A 15,885-nucleotide genomic window follows, 5' to 3' on the forward strand; every position below is an offset into this window, starting at 1 on the left:
CTGCCTACCACAAGCTGATGCATAGATGTCCAGTATTTTAAAAATCAAATTATACTCGAAATCTATTTTTCCAGAAAATATAAGTTATTGCTTCTTGTGACTTAAGCTTTCACAACTAGATTATTATTATTTTATTATTATCTTAAGTCAGTGAAAGGTTATAAGTATCTATGATTCATGATTGTTCTGGTCGTGATTCTCCATTGCAACGGGCCATGGGCCATGGCTATCTCAGAAATTCTGATCCTCCAAATTACAATGCTATCAACTTCTCACTTCCTGTTGAGAATGAGTGCTTTGATGAGCCACACTTCCTGCTGGGTGTGCGAGTTGACTTTCTCAGGTATGTTGGCTCAGCTACTGATACCAATCCAATATATGGTAGGTGCCATAGATACTTGCAATCTTTACAGCAAATGCGATAGGTAGGTATCAAATGAAGCCCAATGAGTTTTCCTCACTTAATCCAAGTCCCTCTGAGCCCAATGAGTAGAAGAGCCAGGATTTTAATTATATCCATCTCTTACTCAAAAACTTGTGCTAATAATTTCACTGAACCACTAGGGTTTGAATCTTCCATCAAAGATGGTTTGGTTTGAGATATTACAAACTTTGTTGCTCCTCCCCCCACCAAATCCTTAGGTTTGTTGGTTTGTTTGCATGGAACTAATGGTAAAGTATTTTGTCTCTTTGCTCTTTTGCTTCTGAAGGAATAACCACAGTCCTCACCATGACCACACTGAGCATCAGTGCACGGCATTCATTGCCCAAAGTATCCTATGCGACGGCCATGGATTGGTTCATAGCTGTTTGCTTTGCTTTCGTGTTTTCTGCCCTTATTGAGTTTGCTGCTGTCAATTATTTTACCAATATTCAAATGGAAAAAGCCAAAAGGAAGTCATCAAAAGCCCTCCAGGAAATACCAGCTGCTCCAGTGCAGAGAGAAAAGCATCCCGAAGCACCTCTGCAGGTATTTGACTTAATCTCCTTCAGTTTAAGATTTCAGCTCTTTGGTCAGATTTGCATGGCCAGGGGAAAAACTGAAAATTAGAAAATCCCAGTAACAATTTCTAAGTCATTAAAATCCAGAAAGAGAGAAAACGGTAATTGTAGATTAAAAGTTTAAAATTGTGATTAATGGCTTAAAAATTTAAAAGGTCTGGATGAGCTAGATTTATGTGGAGCTAATTGTTTGAAACTTCCTGCCAGAATTAAAAATTTTGACAGGGGCGAAATCTGATGTATACTATTGAGAGGAACCTGTGGATATCTTTGAGTGGGTTGTGAAGGCATTTTCATAGGGTTAGTTGAACAAAGTAAAGCAGAGATTAACTTGACCCCACAATGGAACTATCCCATGGGGCTGGGTGGGACCTGTGCCTTGTATCAAACAAGAAAATAAAACCAATAAACAAGAAGACCCATAGTTGTAGCTGATGTACAGCAAAGATTGAAAATTCTTGTCCTAAAGGGACAGACCTAAAAGAATCTAAGAGCTACTGTAATTCATACTGGGCACATTAGTGATTCTGTTATTTTAAAAAAAGTTTTTAAGTAACTTTTTCCTTATCGACTCTGGTTGTACAAAAACAGCAAGATCATCATGAAAACAGGTAAGCAAATAGGCAGCTCCCCTTCATCTTTTCCCAAATCCCCCTCCTCCTCCTCTACTATCTGTCTTTCTTTTTTTTTTTTTTTTAAGATTTTATTTATTTATGCATGAAAGACAGAGAGAGAAAGGCAGAGATGTAGGCAGAGGGAGTAGCAGGCTCCGGGCAGGGAGCCTGATGAGGGACTTAATCTGACACCGCAGATCACACCCTGAGCCAGGGGCAAGTGCTCAACCATTGAGCCTCCCAGGCATCCCTACCTCTTTCTTTCTTACTCTTACTCTACTCAGCTTCCTTGTTGAATCAGCAGACAAGGGTCTGTAGTCACTTATCCACGTCCTTACTGTAGTCGTGACAAGTGGTGGTCCAAAACTCTTTTGCCCAAATCAAAGAATATGTAAATTATCATTTTTGTTGTCTGTAGATAATAACCCATTCCCTTATTTATTAAATCATTCATTAATTCCTTTATCTTTTAACTTGTTCAAAAAAATACACATCCAACTCCAACCATTTCACAGACTCTGTTTATGGTCTGTGTACATGTACATACCCCACTCCTCCCCCCAACAAATATCCTGCTCTATGGAGATTACGCTTAAGTATTTAGGACGAGGAAAGGGAGACAGATGATTTACGGAGCATAAATATTATATGTGCGGCGTGTTAGATGGTGACCGTGCTGTGGTAGTGCTGAGGGACGGACGTACTGCTGGGATTCCATTCAGAATACAGGTGGTCCCATATAATACCTTTTCCCTTGAATTCTATTTGGTCTGATTTTTATACTTTTTATAGTCTTAATATTAACTTTTGTAATATTTTTTATGACTAATTCCTTATTCTCTATTTTCTCACAACTTTGAAAGCTATGTATCACATTTTATATCACTAGTGATTAGCATTTAAGTTTTAAAACAACATATTTCTACTAATGATTTTCTAATAATATTGAAAGTATAAAACATGTGTACCACCTCTCCCACATACCTGTTAACTTCTCCCAAACCCAGGATTGCTCGAGTCCAGAGATTCGGGATTTGGAGACATATTTTATATACATATTTTTTTTTTCGGTTTATAATGAGTTGCTATAATTCTCTTTTCATTTTTGCTAAGTACACTTGCACCGGTGCTGCAATGGAATATTATAAATACTTAAAAATGCCACTTAATGAGAATAAAAATATTTTGCAGCATTTTCCAAGGTGGGAAGAGGACCAGTAATCTTTATTCGCTCCTTTAAACATAGCTCTTGCGTGGAGCAGCTGCCATTGCCAGTAAATGCTCAGTTGAACACATGCAACGGGCTAAGTCCACTCTGATTCAGTAACTCCTCTTGGCAGGATGGGTGACCTGAGTGCAAATGACATAAGCAATGTCGAGAAGATTAAATCTGTTTGTGAAGGCTTAGATCTATAGTATTTAAGGGTTGGGGAGGAAATCTAGTCAAAATGTACATCCTAGGCTTCATGTCCTCTACAGTGTTTGATGATGTCTGTGTAATAACTCTGATCTCCACATCGGCTTACTTAAAGGGTATCTGTGTCCTAAAGACAGTGATGAATAGGTTTGCCCACCCGTCCTCCTAAGTCCACGTTCCTGCCAGAGCACAGCTGGCTTTGGAACGCCAGTTGTCATTGAATGGTTTCAGTATTAAGTTCAACTTTCAAGGTTGAGAACACATTAAAGTTGAGGGGGCGGGGGAGGAAGCGAGGGGAGGAACAGAGCAAGAAAGAGAGAGGGAGAGAGAGAGAGAGAAACAGGGAGGAGGACGTTTAGAAGGAGGAAGAATGTGCTAATAGCAAAATTTTAAAACATATTGTTGGAAGGAAATATCCTAAGAATATATAAGGTTTGGGGTTTCGGTAGAGATTCTAATCAGACAGATGAAATTTGCTTATTCAAATATGTACTCCAACTTGTATGGCCGTTTACTTATTTGAATGATGCTGCCTGTGTTTAAAATGTGCTTAAACTCCTTATTTGGAATTGCCCTGAGAGGCTACATGACATTTGGTAACTCAGCAGTCCCCTGGGTAGGGTCACCAGTGGTTGGATTCATTGTCACCGTATGTGACCTATAGACTATTAATGGTCTGGCAGGGGTTTAGGGTGACCACTTCTATTCTCTGGGAGTTGGAAAGAGGGTGGTTTATGGAATATTCATGAAGTAGGGAGAAAGGGCCAATTGGCAGAATGTAAGGGCAGCTGTGGGCAGCTCAAATATGTCTTTGGGCCTCTCAGGAGGCAAAACAGCTGCTCTGCTTCTCTGCTGTGCGTCACCTTGACTCTTCCCTTGATCCTGTCCTTCCAGTACTTGAACTGAACTTTGCTGCCGTATCTGACTACTTCGGAGCCGGTCTGTCCTCTCGCTGATGCAGAGGATTTGGATTAATAGGATGGTTTAGAAAATAAATACATATACAGGGCAGCCCTGGTGGCCTAGTGGTCTAGCGCCACCTTCAGCCCAGGGAATGATCCTGGGGTGCTGGGATCAAGTCCCACGTCAGGCTCCCTGCATGGAGCCTGCTTCTCCCTCTGCCTGTGTCTCTGCCTCTCTCTCTCTCTTTGTGTATCTCTTATGAATAAATAAATAACATCTTTAAAGAAAAAAAAAAGAAAAGAAATACATATACAAAGGAGAAAATTTTGGGCAGCCCCGGTGGCTCAGCAGTTAAGCGCCACCTTCAGTCCAGGGCCTGATCCTGGAGACCCCGGATTGAGTCCCACGTCAGGCTCCCTGCGTGGAGCCTGCTTCTCCCTCTGCCTGTGTCTCTGCCTCCTTCTCTCTGTGTCTCTCATGAATAAATAAATAAAATCTTTAAAAAGAACAAAGGGGAAAATTTCTTAAAATCACATTTAACAAAATCACTTGAAAATATATCCTATAGTCCTTGTTCAGTTAGCAAGTATGCATTTATGAGCGTATGTTATGTCTTGTGAAAAAAATCCAATGCTATGATGACTAAAATTGCTTGAGCTCCCAAGTTGTGTCAGGTACTATGTGATGTGCTTTACATACGTTACTTAATTTCAAGGTCATGATAACTATTTTACAAATGAAGAAACTGAGGCTTGTAGTTGTTAAGTGATGTACTCAAGAAACGGTAAACCTAATATTTAATTAATCCAGCTGTATCTGAATGCAGAACTTGTTCTCTTTTATTACAACTCTGTTTTATAGTCTTTATGATATACCTACAAAGAACAGGCATTAGAATGTATATATTATATACATACATAAAATGAACAGCCCCACAGTCTTGTTCATATTTCCATAAATAAGTAATAATAGTGAAATGCTATTGTTTGAAGGCTCTTAATGCGTCAGTAACAAGAACTTTTACAGGCAATCAGGCCTTACTGACCGACTAGAAATGTTGAGTGATGGCATGGGTGATGAGATGGTGGTGGCATCATTCACTAGAATAGAGAAGAGCAGTGAATCACCTTTAATGAAGAAACTAATTTGTTCAAGTTTAAATAGTGGCAGTTTCCGTAGCAGGAGATTTTTTTTTTCCCTTCCCACGATAGTGATGATTTTCTTTTTTCAAACTGCAAGTGCATCCTTCTCCATGGCATACCTTTCCTTTCCCATCTACCCAATTTCTTGGTCTGTTTCCTTTTCACTGTAGCTATTCTTCACGGACTTTTCAGTTTTAAAGTGTTTGTAGATTCTTACAAGGATATTTGTAAAATTTTAAAAAAAGATTTTATTTATTTATTCATGAGAAACAGAGAGAGAGAGGAGGCAGACACACAGGCAGAGGGAGAAGCAGGCTCCCTGTAGGGAGCCCGATGCGGGACTCGATCCCGGATCCCAGGATCACGACCTGAGCCAAAGGCAGATGCTCAACCACTGAGCCACCTGGGGTGCCCATGTTTGTAAAATTAAAGAGCTATTTGTTTTACTTAGAGTCTTTTTAAAAAAAAGATGATACAAAAATATATAAATAACTCAAAGTGCCTCTTGGATTCAATAATTTAAGTGCACTCGTGAGAATCTCCTTTTTTTTTTACCCTCCATTCTTCAAAGTCAAACTCAAGCCTTGTTTCTCGTACAGGCCTCATTCTGACCGAGGTCAAGAATCTCAAGGACATGGTCTCAAGGATCCGTATCTACAAAGTGGGGGTGATAATGGAGCTTACTGGCGAGGCTTATCATGAGGGTTAAATAACATCAGGCATGTTAATAAGTACATAGTATAAGCATAATGCCCAGCAAAAAAATTGTGTTGTTATTATTATCCTTTATTATTGAAGCACGTCTTCAACATTCAAAGTGATGTATCACAAAATGTGTCATTTATAATATCCTGAAGTATTTTGCATAAGCAAATTGTTTCACGTATGACTGCTGTATTTGCCTAGCTTAGGTGGTGAGCTCCTTGATAAAATTCATTGTGGCTTCATTCTGTTTCCTCACACAGCACATTGCCTGTTTCATATTGTGCTTTATTGATGGATGATAATGAGTCCACTCTAGGGATTGGACAATGGGAAATGTGGTGGCTCTGAAATTCTATGTTTATCAACCGCGTTTAAACACATTTGAATCTCACATAAAATTTTTTCCCGCCAGAGTAAATGTGAACATCAAACAGGTGTTAAGTAGGGAGCTGGAGTGTCGAGAAGGGCAGATACGGAATCCTAGTGTCCTGAGGCACACTTGTCCGCAGTTGAACTTAGCTAGTGAGGAGCAATAGAGAGCTGAGGAGCTGAGCTTTAAAAAAATAAAACAAAAAGCTCAGTAAATCTGGAAGTGCAACTGTGCATTGAGAGGAGAGCATCATCTGTTGTCCTTCTGTCCTGTAAGTCAGAGCGCTCACACAGACGTCGATGACTATCAGCAACATCAGTGTTCAATACAGTGACTTCGGTGGTTGGTAGTACACAAGGCTCCTTCCCTTGCAACAGGGCGTACAAACTGGGTCAGTTTCAGATTTTCATTTTAATTATTCTCAGAACTCTTCATAAAAATGCTGTTCTTTAAATAGTTTAAGCCAACATGCAAAAAAACTTTCATTTTTTTCCCCATTTGTCCATGTTTCTTTCATTTCCTTAGTTTAAAAATCTCTTTGGCAGTTTGAAAAAGGACATGAAGCCGTGCTGTCAGTTCACTTGACATTTATGTGTGTTTGTGACAGTAGTTTAATGACATTCTTTAAATCTGATGTAAATTGTACCTCCCCAAGCCCATACCTTGCTCGGTACAGAATGTTCTGTAGTTGGTGATGCTCGTTAGGCAATGAGTAATTGCTTAATCGCACAATTACTGAACGGTACGATTTATGTTAAGAATAACAGAATTATGTTTCACCCTCAGCCATATTTTTGATCTTTTAGTTTTGTTAACATGTCTTGGGCAGATTCATGAGAAATTGTCACGTTGCTAATCCTTGAGAGCAAAATCTAGTCATTTAATCAGCGTTTACCAAGCAACTGCCACATACCAGTCACCCTGCAGGGTGATGAGGCCTCAAAGACCAGACTTAGGAGCGCTGTCTAGTGAGGGAGAGAGGCTGTTAGTCCTGTGAGTTATAGCATCTTTAGCATATAGAAGTGTGCTTTGAGTCCTGGTTTTGGATTCATACAAGCCTACTTTTTAGTAGTGGGGATTTACTCTCAGATCGTCACTGCTACTCAGACCTGCCTGCTGAAATACCAATCTCTGTGTTCAACTACATATTGGGAACCTATTGTGTTTCTGAATATATTTATGAAGTACCCATTAAGTGTCAGCATGCCAGGAAGGCTGTTCTCACTCCCTTCCTAGATACGAGGAGAGTAGGGAGGACCGGCATTCAACGATTAATTTCAAATAATTAAATAATGATTAATGTGCCAAATGCTGTGAAGGAGAAGCAGAGAGGGTAATGATAAGTTATATGACAGCATTAAGCTGAGACTTCACATTAAAGTGACAAGTTAAGGGCCATCACTCAAAATGACAGGAGGAGAAGCAATCAGTTTTAATGGCTTATCGAAACCATAAGCGTTGTGCATTTTGGGGTGATTATTGGTAATAATATTACATTGGAAGAAAAACGCCAACATTAGCATCATAATGAAAAATGTAGTCTATTTCTTCCTCCAGAACGAGAAATGCCATCATTTTGATGCTGCGTTGGGAAGGGTGGATATATTAGCTGGTGTTCAAGGCAAGAGTAAGGCGTCTTATAAACCTAGGGTAATACGGTGTAGGGTATGTGTGGAGGGAGGACATAGATACAGATTAACAGTAAATCTGCTCTTCTATTTTTACGTATTATGTGTTTATAAATATCATGGAAAAGGAAGAAGCTGTGAAACGTATTTATGTAGTACATGGAATTTGGGGAGGTAGCAAGTCATTACCGTCATCGTCATTGTTTTTATTGTCTACTCTGTACCATGTAGACGTGTGTGTGTATCCATGTACCATATGTGTGTGTAATACATGGTGCTATGTAAATATATATAATAGATACTGCTCGTTGCTTTACATGTGATACCTCTAACTTCCACAGTGAGCCCCAGGATGAGCTGTTGTGATGTTACGCACGTAATTTTATGGTTGAGGAAAGAAAATAAGCCTTGGTGTGAAGTGTTTTGGAGACTGTCAGATGCATGGTGCTGCCTCTCACTAGAGAAAACGAGGAGGCATGGAGGGTTTGTGTCTTTGCTCTCAGTTCTTAGGTGCAGCTTTAATCACGCACCCCAATATTTGCCTTTGCGCGTCTCTGTTAGATGATGAAGTTAGGCAAGATTATATCTAAATTTCCTTCTCAATGAAAAATCTGCATTACTACAAAGTCATTTACTCTCTGTAACTAATGCCAGCTTGCTTTATACTCTCTAACATGTGCTCACTTTAGTAAAGCTGATGAGAAGGAGGATGGTTCTTTTTGGGTTCACTGAGTCAGACCAAAATAAATATTCAGGTTATTTTATATTCATCTACATAGCAAAGATCATACTGTTCCAATGGCAGTAAAAACATCAACTGATACTATGTTACCAAGTGCCAGAGAGTATTTTAAGCATTTTTACGCATAACTCATATAATTGTCACTGCAGTCCTGTCCTATGTTCCTAGCTGACAGATGAGGAAATGGAAGCACAGAGAGGCCTAACTGATTGGTCCAAAATCATCCAGCTGCTAAGTAATCAAGTCAAGATGTAAACCCAGGTAATCTGGCTCCAGAGTTTGGGTTTATAACCACTAGGAATTGATGCCACACAGTAATTCTGTGCAACCACCACTATTGACCCTCTGCTATGCCTTTACCACCACATACTCATCCCCCACTCCAAGTCCAGGTTTTCTGAAGGCTGTACCAATGGTCACACTGTTGAAAGTGTAAGCCATACTTAGAAACTCTATCCCGTTTATAAACAGGCCCTGTCCATTAGCTGGTAGTGTAGTTTACATAGAAGCCAAAATCACAGAAAATCACCCTCTCCAAATCTCCAGCTTTGCACAAAACACACAGAAATTTTGTCAAGGCTAAAAATTATCAATTGATGTAGCACAGGCATTTCAACAAACTATAGAGCAGTCCACAGTTTTCCCAATGTTTGACATTTTAAACATTTAAAAAGACATTCAGTGCCGCCTGGGTGGCTCAGCAGTTTGGTGCCTGCCTTTGGCCCAGAGCATGATGCTGGAGTCCCCAGATCAAGTCCCACATGGGGCTCCCTGCATGGAGCCTGCTTCTCCCTCTGCCTATGTCTCTGTCTCTCTCTGTGTCTCTCATGAATAAATAAATAAAATCTTAAAAAAAAACATTCAAAATTATTAGTTATTTTTTGACCTGAAATAACCTGTCTTACATGTGTTGATCTGCTCAATTAACAGTATTTACTTAGAACATACACTCAGAAGAATTGTTTCAAAGGTGGTAGGGAAAATTTTAAAGTTCAAGAGACAGTTTTGCCCTAAATGAGTTTGCACTATGTCAGGCGGGGGAGTGTGGGGATGTAAATCCTCAGGAGGAGCAAATATTCTGTAGGGACCAAGGAATGTGAAGACGCAGCCTGACCTTTGGCAAGGGGCAGGGGTGGGAGGGTGCGGCAGGAGAGCTCAGCCTGGGAGTGAGCTGCATTTTCCCTGATGGGCAGCAGATCCAGGAGAAGAGCAAGGAGACGAGCTAGCTCATGACTGTAAATACCATTAGTTGGGTTTGTGATATTTATGGATTGGCCTAAGAATCACTCTCGCATCGCTATATGATTAATAAACTATACACTATTACTGGAATTTTTATTACTCCTCCATTTACTCCATTATTTCTCCAGCACATCTGGCACAGATTTGCTCAGAACCTAGCACGTGCTCAAGAAATAATTACTGATTGATTTCATTCCCCATACAACTGGCTCCGTTGCCAGGGCTAGCAGTATATGAAGGAACCACAGAGTTCCATCAGTGACATTTTATAAAAAGGTTTTTTTTAAAAAATGGTATTTCAAATTTTTATTAATTTGGTGATCTTTCTTCATCTATGTTAGGCATGTGGGTGAACCAGCCCTTCTTTAAGAGTGAAAAAAAAATCAGCTTCAAAAATTACAGCTGCTTGAAACAAATTCCTTCAATGTTTAGCTACATTTTCCAGCAAATTCTCTTCCCTAAGCTACTATGTAAGATTATTCATTCCTTCTGGTTTATTTGGCTAAGCTGCCAATTTCCCTTTTGCTATTTTGAGGGACTAATTTCTCACAACATAATATACATAGCTAAATCTAAATCTCTAGCTTTTCACTCAGCCTCAGATGTTTTAGAAGTTTCAAAAATTATCAGTTTGCGTATTACTTATTTCATTTCACTTAAATGAATTAGAGGATATTATGCATAAAAAATATCTCTGGTAGAAGATTATTATGTATTTTGGAGGAGAGGGCACTTTCCACTCAGGTTGTATGGCATGATTGGCTTTCTATGTTCTAATGTTTCAGGTTTCATAAGAACCTTAGCCTGTCTAGCTTTATTGCCTGAATAACATATCTTATTCTTTCACAAATCTTCTCTTATAGTGATCCTGCGTTTTAATATTCCTCTTACCTAATTTTTCTGCAAGGTTCTATTCTTTCTCTCTCAGTTTCTGTCTCTTGTACTTTGACTTCAATTTTTAGAACTCCAACATAGTCATAGAGATGACGAGCATGGGGACTTGTTAATTCTCTTGTCTCATGATTCCTAATCATGTAGTCCATTGAATTTGGCTTCTCTCTCAAGCTCTGTCTCTCTCTCTCTCTCTCTCTCTTTTGGGGGGAAATTTGGCTAAAACAAAAATTTTAAAGCATTACTTTTACTTGCTTTTTGTTTGACTAACTGAAAACACTTGTGGGCTCCACAGTCCATAAAAGGCTGTCTTTAGGGGATTCAAAGAGAGGAATGGGGATGTGAGGATGAAGGTGTGGTTTAGTTTTTCTGTGAGCACTGTCTATTTTTACCTTCCCAAAAAGTTTGTCTAAATCAAATCAGTTTAATGAGGACCTCAAGGGGGCCCTCGAAAGTGACAAATTGTCCCATTAAAATAAAAGGAAAAGATATGAAGGAAGAAGGATCCCCATCACTTAGTACATCTGTACTTTCTCTTCAGCCACATCTTTAGCACATGAAGATTGACATTTTCAAAGAGAATTTGGCAAAAAAAAAAAAAAAATGGTATGGACTCTGTATCCAGGGAGTGGAAAGTCAACTCTTCACATACAAAATAGGCATGCTATTATGTCTAGCTTAACCAGCCTTGAACACTTGTGAACATCCTGGAAAGATTTTACAAAAGTCTTCAAGAGTACAAACTTTAGGACCATTATTGAGCATAGAGCCTGGCACACAGTAAATGCCCATCAATATTTGTTGACTGAGGCAGTGGATCAAAGAATAAATGAATGCAATGTGCTCTCTGTACGGTATTAATAATAGTGACAGGAAAGAGAAGTTCTAGATGACAACAAAAATAGAAAAAACTCCCGTATACCCATTCCAGTATTGCTTGTTTACTCTCTGAGGCCCACACTGAATTTGAGGAGTACTGAAGTAAACCCTTCTTTTCTTGACCTGAAACCGCCTGGTGTCTTTGGAAGTATCTCATATGAAGCAACTGTTATCCCTGCCCTTTCAGTGGCTGTGCCTTTGGCTCTTAGTTTTGTTTGGTTACTCTGGCTCTTGATGTAGGTAGGCTTCTAGATGGAAGTGGCAGCCATGCCCAACTGTGCTGTTCAGGCTACACCCGGAATGCAAGCAATTGTTGTTTGATCGTATGTGAAGAAAGGATATAATCAATACTCTTCTGACAGCTGGTTTGAATGAAGAAGCACTAAGAAGGACATCTTGCTTGGGAGGTGAGAAGAGGAGTCCTCGTGGAGCTTGAAGGATGTTTCCACAGAAAGCAAGCAAGAGCTGCACAACCGTGTAGTAATTTGATAGTTCTACTCTTAGAGCAGATCCATCACTAAAAAATGCGGACGCCAGTGATGAATGAAGAGCACGGGCTGAGCACTTGACCTTCACTGGCCTCCCCTTCCATGGCCAAATGAATCTGGGATTTGTTTTGACAAAAGCCAGTTTTTATTAGGCCGAACCATATGAAAATGCCATTTCTACTGGTTAAAAACGGTTTAAAAAAGTCAAAAACGGTCTTTTGAAGTGAAGATGAGGCCTAGATCTGACTTACAGTTTCCTTTATCAACTCTGTCTTTTTTTGACAGCAAAACAGGTAATTAGAAATAAATTGTCCTAGGGATTATAGTGGTTAGGACTTTTTAAAAAATTATTAGTTTGTTTGTTTTCCAGGCAAAGATTTAGTTTGGAGCTGAGAATGTCAAAACCGTGGACCTGCACTCAGTGTGCCTGGGGCTGCTGGGGACATAGCCTCTATGGGCACCCTGGTACTCTCAGTAGGATTGTTTTGCTGGTTCATTTATTTTATTTTGACTCGAAGCAGTTGAGGCTTGTACAGTCGTAGAGCTTCAACAGACACTCTCCCCTGCGCTCAGCTCACTATCGCTGCTTCTGCAAGCGAGAAACCCACTTTGCTAAGGGCTTAGCTGATCCTGAAAAATGTTAACATGCTCTCTGCTTAATGTTTGCCGACGGGCTGCTCTAAAAATGGCACCGAGGAGGTTACCTATTATCCACAGAACAAGAATACATTTCGGGACTGAAATAGATTATGGTCAATGGGGACTTGATCTGCTGACAGAAAGTTATATTAGTATCCTTGAGCGATTCATAAAAATAGAATCAGATTTTATGTGGTGAATCCTGTTTGTTTTTGGTTAATTAAAAAAATGAATCTCTCCTTTGGTACTTCTAATACTTAAGTTCTGTTTCTCTCAGACTTACTTTCTCACAGTGTTTCTTTATGAAATGCACTCATCTTTCAAAATTATGGAAATTATCCATTTTTGCACATTTATAATGGGTAATGTCCTTTGTACCACAGCCAGGTTTATTTTATCAAATTCACTACTAAAAATACTTTAAAGAAGTGTTTTGAAGTGTCACTGAGATAGAATATGGAAAGACTTAAAATCCTATTTTGAATGAAACATATATTTTTTTCTTCTGTGGTCTTCAAATTCCTAGCAAATTGGAGACTTTTATTTTTTTTCCCATTAATGTATAATGGGCAGGTTGACTGTCCTTGTTCACCTGTTGGCCTTGTGGTCTACCCAATTTAGCATTTGTTTGGGACAAAAATGTCCTGGCTTGACCAATAGGCTAGAGAGTTACCCTAACAATGGAGCAAGTATAAAAAGCAGTTTTCCAGCAATGAAAATTTGCTAAAGGATTTAAGTTAATTATTTCTTTTTTTTAAAGATTTTATTTATTTACTCATGATAGACATATATATATAGAGAGAGGTAGAGACACAGGCAGAGGGAGAAGCAGGCTTCATGGAGGGAGCCCGATGTGGGACTCGATCCAGGGGCTCCAGGATCACGCCCTGGGCCAAAGGCAGGCGCTAAACCGCTGAGCCACCCAGGGATCCCTAAGTTAATTATTTCAAATTATTCTATCTTCTATCTATCTATCTATCTATCTATCTATCTATCTATCTATCATCTATCATCACTTTAATAGACATTCTGTAGTGGGGTTGAAGATTAAAATTACAATCAGTAGGGGATTTCAGAATCTCACAAGACAATTTAAGGTGATTATTGGCTACAAGTAACTTCCTGGTTACTCTCCAGTCATTTTGTAGCCAGGGAGTGCAGCTACCTACTCACAGTATTAGAAATCATAGCATTATGAAGTTTCTAAGTTCCAAGGCACATAAAATTGAAGTAAAAAGGATTGCAAGTCCTCATTGTAGGGCAGTGTTTGTACAAGGCCCAGGCCAATGGTTCTTTAATGTAAGACAGATCAATACTGTTGCGTTCTTCGCAGGAATTTTGTTATTAGATGGTCTTCCTCATGGTGGGAAAGCAAAACAAAACCAAGCTACAGAGACATGTGAAATTTGGAGGTAAAACAATGTGAGGTGAAATCAGAAGTATGAAAATAAGAACAGAGATACTGAATAGGATGTCCTTTCTTCCATGCCACTTGCTGGCATTGCCTTGTGTGTTTCTGAAGCACCTCAATTTTGGTTTTGTTGTTGCTGTGTTTTTTTGTCTTGTCAAGCCCTAATTGAGGATGTGCTAAGATTTCATCTTATGTGTTGGTCTGAATGAGAGTATATGCCAGATGGATGTTGGAAAGAAAGAACTCTGCTGTTATTTGGGATTATGGTACTTTGCTTGGTAAACCTGAGTAGCACTGTGTAGTATAGCCTGATTCACCATAGAGCTGACAGTTTCAGAAATAGCTATATTAAATGTGTGCATTGTATATGTTTATTCTAGACCAGCCTCCGAGCACAATAGAGTGAGCACAACCATACATGCTCAGCAATGTAAGCCATGAGACAGAATTTGTTGCTTTTTCAGTAGCTCACCAAAATGTTCTTCCCCCGTTTGAATGTGCTCCACAATCTGATTATTATGTTTACTCCATGGTGTTCTTTCTTCATATCATTAGTATCTTATTTTCTGGCCGAGGTTCTCTTTATTTATGATAATAGTTTGATAGATTTCCAGAGGACAAACAACTGTGATTATTTTAATGGTTAACACACAAATGGGATGTTCAATGGAGGGCTTATGGCTATTTCGGATCAGCTGGGTGATCTCATGTGGTGTAGGCCTAGCTAGCTAGGTTCACTATTAGAACAATTTCAAAGAGTGCGGAGACGATGAAGACATTAGCCAAAAGCCTCCTGACAAATTCATGGTAGGTGATAGATTAAGATGACAAGAACATAGCTCCGTATGGACTATGTTACCCTTTATGACAGCCATTCATTTGGTGCCACAGTTTCTGCATATGCATGCTCCAGGTTGAGCAAGTATAACCTATAATTTATGTAGGAAATGCCCATTTATCGGAGTACAAAAATAATTATATAAAAAAATTAAAGTACAAAAAGCTAAATTAGATAAAAGCACTTTTGGGTAATACTCTATCGTGCTAACTTATGTACGAATATGCTGCAATATAATTTTAGTGTAGAGTTAGTTTTTAGGATAACCAAATGCTTTGAAAATTGACAACGCATGAGTAAAAAGGGATTCTGCTAAGCACACACAAAAATTAATCAGAAACTCATTCCAAAGTTTAATTTCAATGTTCAGTTTTTTCATAATTCATCAAGCTGACATTAAAAGTTGCTCCACTCCTCTTTTAAAACTGATCATTTTAACTCTTCCCTCCCCAATTACCCCACCAACCAAATAGAGCTTTTGAAGCCCAGATCTCAGGCTGTTTGAGGCATTTTGGGTATTTAAAAGAAATATATTATGACAAAACATTTTTCGAGGTGGTTGTGATAAGACGTCTTCCCCCACTGGTCATCTGACCTGCGTTTCTTCCCATGTGATGTGGAGTCTTGGTGCCTCCGCTCTGGAATCTGGTTGGGGCAGTGGGGCTGCGAGCCCAGTAGAAGTGGTGCCATGTGACGTTGAGGCTGGCTCCCCTGAGACCCTTACTGGGAGCCAGCCAACATGCTATAAGGACCCCAGGCCACAAGGAGAGACCACAGGGAGGGAATTTTGGCTGACAGCCCTATTATCAACTCCCAGAAATGTGAATGAGGATGTCTTCAAGGTGCCTCTGTCCCAGCAACTCGGCCTGAAACCACCCGAGAGACCCTGAGTGAGAGCTGCCTAGCTGAGTCCAGTCAACCTCCAAGGCCCTGAAAGGGGCTGTTTGGGGCAATTTGTTATGCACTAAATAACT

The 15,885-nt window shown here is 39.5% G+C and overlaps 1 protein-coding gene across 4 annotated transcripts in view; it reads left to right on the plus strand.

The window, feature by feature from the left end:
- GABRA4 (gamma-aminobutyric acid type A receptor subunit alpha4) overlaps positions 1 to 15,885 on the plus strand; it is a 223,288-nt gene that overhangs the window by 26,508 nt on the left and 180,895 nt on the right. For all 4 annotated transcript variants that reach the window (XM_055339184.1, XM_055339185.1, XM_055339182.1 and 1 more), the window contains exon 8: positions 711 to 970. In XM_055339184.1, the coding sequence (XP_055195159.1) occupies positions 711 to 970 (260 nt within the window). The remainder of the gene's footprint in view (positions 1 to 710; positions 971 to 15,885) is intronic.

This window comes from Nyctereutes procyonoides, unplaced genomic scaffold, assembly GCF_905146905.1.
Source record: "Nyctereutes procyonoides isolate TBG_1078 unplaced genomic scaffold, NYPRO_anot_genome, whole genome shotgun sequence".
Taxonomy (NCBI): domain Eukaryota; kingdom Metazoa; phylum Chordata; class Mammalia; order Carnivora; family Canidae; genus Nyctereutes; species Nyctereutes procyonoides.